Source organism: Cryptomeria japonica, chromosome 3, assembly GCF_030272615.1.
Source record: "Cryptomeria japonica chromosome 3, Sugi_1.0, whole genome shotgun sequence".
Lineage (NCBI taxonomy): Eukaryota > Viridiplantae > Streptophyta > Pinopsida > Cupressales > Cupressaceae > Cryptomeria > Cryptomeria japonica.
The window spans coordinates 334,167,911-334,176,371 of NC_081407.1; the positions used below are offsets into that span (position 1 = coordinate 334,167,911).

The window sequence follows — 8,461 nt, forward strand, 5'->3', positions numbered from 1 at the left end:
TGCAATGAAAAGTTTAAAATTAATATTGGGCACTTTTGAGTCTCTGAAGCACCCTGAGAAGTGAGCATAATTGGTATAGTGGTTTATAGTGTGATAGAGAACTTCGTGAGATTTTTGGTGCTTCAAACAGTTCGTCAATCAGACACACGGTTCACAAGTTATTTCCTGCAGAAGTTTTGACTCTTCAAATAGGAAATATAAACTGGATCGAGAACATAAATGAGATGTAAAAGGAGGAACATGTGTTGATGAGTGTTTTGATATGTCATAGGGCATCTAGAATGGAGATAAGGTTGACTCTACTTTATTGAGTGGTTTTAGCCCATGGTTTTGTAATACCATTTGACGATTTCTTATATTGCATCTCGTATATATGAGGTGTGTGAGATAGAGGTTGTGTAAGAGTCTTATGGCTATTGAGTTACCTATGAGTCTCTAATTAGTAGAAATTCTGTGAAGAGATTTCTATGTAAGTATATTAAATAAAAATATACTTAGAATGAGAAAAAAAAAAGTAATGTTCTTAGGTAGTGGGTTTTCTCCCCAATGTTGGGAAATGGTGTCTCAACCTTGCATTTACATGAGGTTACTATTTATAGTAAGTATTTATTTGAACATGAAATAGTGTGAAATTCTCTTTGAAGCTTCTCGTTGGCTAGATGAGGATGCCGATAAATTTTCATCGCAAGATCATAGCTAGCTTTGAAGATATTAAAAGTTCTATTTTTGGAGGGTGCAATGAAAAGTTTAGAATTAATATTGAGAACTTTAGGGTCTCTAAAACACCCAAAAAAGTGAGCATAAATGGTATATTGGTTTACATGTTGATAGAGCACTTTGGGAGATTTTCGGTGCTTCAAACAGTTCGTCAATCAAACACACAGTTCAAAAGTTATTTCCTGCAGAAGTTTGGACTCGTGAAATAGGAAATATAAATTGGATTGGGCACATAAATGAGATGTAAAAGGGAGGAAAATGTGTTGATGTGTGTTTTGATATGTCATAGGACATCTAGAATGGAGATAAGGTTGACTCTACTTTATTGGGTGGTTATAGCCCATGGTTTTGTAATACTATTTGATGGTTTCCTGTATTGCATCTTGTATATATAAGGTGCATTAGACAGAGGTTGTGTGTAAGAGTCTTATGGATATCGAGTTACCTATGAGTCTCTGATTAGTGGTACTCTTGTGAAGAGATTTCTCTATAAGTATATTATAATATGTTATTGATTGTTGAATAATGTATTGAGCTACTTTTGGAGTGTGTGATTTTTCTCCTGAAAGTGTTTTCCCCAAGTAAATCACTTTGTTGTTGTGTTGTAGCATGCATGATATTTTCTTTATTTATATTAAGTTTATGTAACTATTGTAATGATCTGTAAAAATTTTTATATTACCCTCCTCTCAAGGTTAGTGTAGGAAGTTGTTCCACTACTTAAATTCCTTACAAGTGGTATCAAAGCCAGAGTAACTATCTGAATTATATATTATAGAGATTCAACATGCCAGATTGTATACCATTACGTGCTCCCTTCATAGTTGGAATAAAATTATCTATTTTAGATTGTCCTAAATCTCCCTCGAAGATGGAAGACATGACCAGAGTACCTTGCTAGAGAACAATTGGAACTTTGATGTATGCTATGGTCTTTACTAGACCAGCGATTGCCCAAGCAATGGGAGTTCTTTCTAGATTTATGTCGAATCCTAATAGAGATCATTGGGATGTAGTCAAAAGATCTTCAGGTATTTGAAGGGTACCTAAGAGTATTCTCTATGTTATTATGGTAATTTGGTTGAAAATGTGATTTCCCTTGATATTCATGGTTATGTGGATTCAAGCTGGGTAGGTGATATTGATAGCAGAAGATCCACCAGTACTTATGTGTTTATTTTGTTTGGTGATGCAACTAGTTGGATGAGTAAGTGACAGGTTGTGGTTGCTTTGTCCACTACAAAAGAAAACTATACGGTAGCTTCTCATGCTTGTAAATAAAGCATTTGTCATAAAAGACTATCTTCAGATATTACAATAAATCAAGGTGCAGTGATAGTTTATTGTGAGCATAGAGAAGTTTAGATGGTGTTTAGAGTCTATGGGCCTCATGGCCCCTAGCAATTAAATTATTGTGTTGATACTCTCTTTGCTCTTTCAAGGTGTTTGACAAGTGGGAGAATGCTAGGAAAATGGTGTCTCAACCTTGTATTTACATGAGTTTACTATTTATAGTAAGTTTTTATTTGAGCACAAAATGGTGTGAAATTCTCCTTGAAGCTTCTAGTTGGCTTGATGAGCATGTCGATAAATTTTTATCGCAAGATCATAGCTAGTTTTGAATATATTAAACTTTTTTCATTTTTGGAGGGTGTGATGAAAGGTTTTAAATTAGTTTTGAGGATTTTAGAGGCTATGAAACACCCCCAAAAGGGACATAAGGTCAACTCTACTTTATTGGGTGGTTTTAGCTCATGGTTTTGTAATACTGTTTGATGGTATCTTGTATTTTATCTCCTATATATGAGTTGCGTAAGATAGAGGTTGTGTGTAAGAGTCTTATGACTATAATTTATTTACCTCCTTGTCTCTAATTAGTGGTACTCTTGTGAAGAGATTTCTCTACAAGTATATTATAATTTGTTATTGATTGTTAAATAATATATTGAGCTTCTTTGGGAGTGTGGTGTTTTTTCCGAAATGGTTTTCCCCACATAAATCATCATGTTGTTGTGTTGTGGTATGAATGATATTTTGTTTATTTATGTTAACTATTTAGAACTATTGTAATGATTTATACAAAATTTTGCATTACCCTCCTCTCAAGGTTAGTGTAGGAAGTTATTTCGCTACTTAACTTCATTACACCCATTGGTTTCATGTTCAACTCCAAAAATAGGCATTGTTGATGAATATGGCTTGTAGACGATTACATGGATCCCTAAGAAATTAATCTTTCCCTAGTTTGCCCCTTCCAGATTCCAACTTAGTAGTAATCAAGACCAACGCAAGGCAAGTTGGGCGTTCGACTAGGTTGCAGGAATAGCCCTAGCACAACCAAAAAAATGTCAATAGCTAAAGAAATAGATCAATTAGTAGAAATGTTATTTTATGAAATAAAATTGATACATCTTGAAAAATGAAGCTTTTTTTTAGATTGGAGAGATTAATACATTATTGGAGGTAGGAGTAGTGGAAGATACCAAAGGCTTGATAATAATATTTGAAGAAAAATATGTATACAAGGGAGAAATAGGGAGAAATTTGGGATTAGAAAGATAAACATGAATATTATGGAATCCCCAATCACCCAAAACCAAGGCCTAATGAGATTAAGAGAAAATTTCCTAAAATCTAATATAGTAATGCAATATTACATGAGGAACATTATAGGAATTCCAAAAAATGTAAATGATTATAAAATTGATAATGTATGTGCCATTAAAAAGATGTTTTTTAAGTTACTAAAATAAATTGTAAGAGAGTAGGGAACATATAGATAATTTATTTTTGCATGACACCTATAAATAGGTTTCCATAATAATTATACTTTCCCAAGGCACAATGAGAATGGTTTTCTCCATTGGGCACAAATTAAAAGGATATTTAGATGTTTGAAGGGCACTCTGGATTATGTTTTGTGGTATAAAAAGAATAATGACTTCTCTTTGAAGGCATATACTAATGCTAATTGGGTTGAATGCATGGATGAAAAAAGAAGTACAAGTGGAAGTTCATTTTTCTTTGTGGATAGATTGGTCTGTTGATGTAGTAAGAAGCAAGATTCAATATCTTTATCAATAGTAGAAGACGAGTATATTGCTTCAATATCTTACTACACCCAAGTGCTATGAACGAATCAGACTTTGAAGGATATCAAGGTGATATATAGTGAGCCTATTCCTATAATACATCTGAAAATACAAGTGCTTTAAAAATTTCAATTAAATTGGTGATGCATTCAAGGACTAAACATATCTTTATCCAATATCATTTCCTAAGAGGGAAGGTTGTAGAGTAGGAAGTTAGATTGGAGTATGCTCTTAAAAAGGATTAAATTGTAGATATTTTCATAAAGGTTGTATTAAAAGATACATTTGGATGTCTCAAGTAGAAGCTAGAAGGTATTTTCTCTCCTTCTTTAGTCTAGATACATAGGTTGGTGAGTCTATCCAGATGGAGATTCAAGGTATGTATTTTGTCTCCTAGATTGATAGGGTTTACCCCTCAAGGGAGTGGGTAGCTAGATTGTTGTTGCTCATAAAAGAAGCAGGTGTAAGGGGGAGTGGGTATGGCTATTTTGGGAAAGTTCATACAAATGAGTGAGTCTAGATGAATGCTAGGAAAGGAAAGATAAAAGTTTTAAATGTAGAAGACTATTCTACTAGTGGAGAGAAAGTGCATAGGTTAGTGGAGACCATTACCCTTTATCCTTGATGTCAAAGGGGGAGATAAAGTACAAAAAGTTAAAAATAATGAGGAAGACAAATTATTATGTTGTGTGAGTATTATCGTCAATGACAAAAGGGAAGATTATTGGAAGTTATTCACATTGATGACTTGGTATATTCATTGACGTCAAACCTCACCTTGTATGGTGTCATTGATGAAATGGTGATTGCTGTCACATGATGTAATTGTGTGCATTTCTATGACATAGATTGTTGGAATTGTTGCCATTGATGACTAGGATTAATGCTAGAGATAGAGGTATATGTTGTTGATATACTATGATTGTTGGATGGTATATACTAATGTCTTAGGTTCTGATAAAGAGTTATAGATTTATATTAATGTGTAGATGGTTGATGGTCGTGGATGTCCACCTTCTTGGTATTCATGTCTTTACAAGGTATGATGTTGATGGATATGTTATAGAATAGTGATAGTGTTGATGGTCATGTTTGGATGGTAGAGATGCTACCATGATGATATCATATTCAAATTAGAAGCATTAAAATAAGAATGAGAAGCATGACGATTAAGTAGGATTTTTTCTGATGGTGTTGATGGTCTTATGCTCACTATAAGTTGTTGTGATTTCTTTCTTGTTGCTCCTGAGTAATAGTGCTACAAGGTGAACTCTAGTCTCTAGAAGTCAATGAAGTGCGTGAATGTATGTTGAAGACTATCTAGATCCCTGTTTCGTTCTATTGTCTTCTGGTTTTGGATGTATGCTTTATGGATGTTGTACTCGTATCATTTCAAGTCTCTAGTGTTGCAGCTGATGTTTCTGGTTAAGGTAGTATGCTAGCAGTTTGATGGCTTGTTAGGTCATCCTTGGAGAACGCTCCACATTGATTTGCATTGATTTTTTTGTTACTACAACTTATAGGACATGCTTATAATGTTTGAGTAGTATCTCAGGGTAGATTTTAGGTGATGAAGTGTTTTGCAAGTGTACTTGTCATTGTCTTATCTCATGATTGTGTTTCCTAGTATTTTGGCAATGAAGAAATCTATATTATATTAGTTTTCCTAACTTGTCTTGGCTTGACTATGTAAAAGATGCATGTAAAGGCGTTGATGGATGTTATATGAACTTCTTTATGTGGCATTGATCTATTGATGTTGTATTGTGTTTGGATTTGGTTTTTAGAGTAATTTGTAGTTCTTTCACCGACATGACTTATTCTATTGCTTGTGCTATATCTTTGTTGGTCCATTCTAGTATTGGACATTGTGTTGAGTTGTACTTGGCTCCAATTTTGCCTTGGGGGGATCCACATTCTGTAATTTCATTTGGAAGATGTGTTTTGATCCAATGGGTTATATGTGCTACACAAGTTTATCTACCTGTTACCTTGTTGCTAACTTAGAGGATGTGCACCAAGCATGTGTGATGTTTGAGACTGCATTCCAAGATATAATAAGAAATTTTTAGGTCCTCTCTATCTCTTTTATTGGACCACTTTCACCATGATCTGTATTTGTGGTGGACTTAGTGGGATCATTCCTTGTCAACCATAAATAAAGCTAATTTGGTACACATTTTGTATATTTTTTCTATGATATTTAAAGATGTTCATTTGGATCATTAATTCATCATCCTAGAATCATTTAACCTCGTAGAGAATTCAATGACCATTTACTCTAGAGGAACACTTTGATTGATGCACTAAAGGAATATCATTTACTTGTGAATCAGCATCTAAGATATTTATTATATTGTATGTTGATCTACCACAATTGCAAAGTCACTATCTAAGGGGTTGACCTAGGGGAACTTTCCCCTAGGATCCACAACATCTTTATGGTATTTTTAAATAGGTCAATCCTTAGTGACCAAAAAGAAGCAATGAGGCTAAAGTGTCAAACGTTAAAAGTAAGTACACCTATCCTTCACAAGTACTTTCCTAAAATAACATTTGATAGCTTGATGCCATCACTCTCATAACTAATAATATTTAATCTAAACTACTTTATACTTATATATGCATCTTATTAAATTAATATATGTTGAACACAATAAAACATTAGTTTTCTTTCCAATTATGGAAAAATATTATTTCATTTTCTATTTTATTAGTCTAGAAATGAATGGTTAACTTGTATTTCTCTCTTATTCTCTCTTGTTAGTTGACAATCCTGACATATATGATGGTGCATGGGGACTCTACTTAAATATCACTTTCTTTAACTATCAAATAAATAATCAATAGAATTTTAAACATCATTTCTATCAAAAAATGATAAATAATATACTATTTTTATGGACCAAAATTTACCTGTAACCATTGAAGTGAGTGTGATTTAAAAATAAGAATACATGGGAACAATAGAAAATATAAAAATTCTAATATTAGTAGTATTAATTAATAATATATTTTTTAATAATGAAAAAATAAATAAATTTATACATCAACGATTGAAACATAAGGAATGACGATTTAACAATGGTATTGAAGAGAAGAAGAACATTATTAGCTGCACTATGTGACCCACAACATCAATTTTAAAAATAAAAATTTCTCGAAAGGAGAGAACAATTTATTTTTAAACGTGTATAATTTCACATTACAGGCGAGTTGAATCATTGCACTGTACAACTCGAAGCTCTTTTCTGAGGCCTATTCTCGCTTCTAAATCTGATGGGCACTCCCCTTCTAAATTCCCTCACATCTTCATACCCAGCAGCAGCCTTACAAATCTCCAAAACCTCATACAACTCTCCATCCTCCACATCTCCCTCAAATCTCTTCACGAAAAACCCATTTTCTTTCTCAAACATATACCCAACTCCCTCATGATCAACAACAATAACGTCCTTCAAATCCACATCCAAAACACACTTGAGAGTCCCCTTACTCAAACTCTTCACATGATCTTTACCAGTCCAAGGCGAGTCTCTGTACAGCCGCCGGTCAATATACCTGTTAACATCAAACTTATCCAGAAAAACATCAGCATCCTTTTTGGGTGCCTCAGTAAAGACCACAACTTCATAAATCTTTGCCAATTCGGACAAAAAGTCGTAGTGGGATGGTGTGGCAGAGAATGTTGCATTGATCAGAGTGTTATCCAAGTCCAATACGATTGTTTTGGCTGTCTGAGATTGTGGCGAAGGAAGTATCGTTTCTCTGTTGATCTCATCGACGTTTTTCCTTGTGTTAATTTTCTCCAGGATTGACTTCATTTTTTCTCGTTTAACTTTCGTTCCTTCAAATTGAATACGGGTAGGAATGGCAATGGGAATAGGAGTGGCCGACCTAAGGTTTGATATAACTCCTCTAAAGGTTACCATTATTTGATTTGAAAGGAGGCGTCTATTTTATTTGGCCCATAAAAACCAACTATATTTTGAAATAATTTAATGATATTTTTTAAAAACATTTGTTGATTTAATAATAATAAAGATTAGAAATATTTTTATAAGTAATTTTTTTTTTCTTTTGTTGGGGGTAAATTAATAATTGCTATGGGACAGCACTATATACATCTTCAGTTTCATGTTCAGTTTCATGTTGTCTATTTGTCCTGCTACCAAAGACCGAGCTTTGCATTACTATAATGTCCAAAGTTGGTGCTCCTGGTGCAACTAAACTCCTATCTATCCATACATAGCCAAAATGGTGTCACTCCAAAGTGGTGACACTAGTTCATTTGATTTTAATAGTTTCAGACCAGGGCATTACCACCATCGCTATCCTGTTAATAGGGTCTTGATGGTTTCTTCATCCTCCTCCTTTTCTCGGCACGGGCTTTGATTGGTCATTCTGGGCTACAGCCTTGATCGGCTAACAGTTCTGCAATGCGAGAGGGATCATCTTCTTCTTTGCCCTTCGCCATCTCCTCTTTTATCACAATGCCGAATTCCATCTCTCCCTCCTTATCGTACTCTAAACTCTCACTTCATAAATAGCTCTTTTATTCATTTGCCCTTATTCAGCATAATTACCATTAATTTCTTTAGAAAGCCATATTTCTAGGAATGGTTAGCTTCTTTCCTTCGATCAATTATGGC

At 33.9% G+C, this 8,461-nt stretch overlaps 1 protein-coding gene across 1 annotated transcript; it reads right to left on the bottom strand.

Annotated features, from left to right (window-relative positions):
• Positions 1 to 7,030: 7,030 nt before the first annotated feature.
• Positions 7,031 to 7,741, bottom strand: LOC131067182 (uncharacterized). The gene has a single exon (XM_058002132.1). The coding sequence runs from the start codon at positions 7,739 to 7,741 to the stop codon at positions 7,031 to 7,033; it is 711 nt and encodes a 236-aa protein (XP_057858115.1).
• Between the last annotated feature and the right edge of the window lie 720 nt (positions 7,742 to 8,461).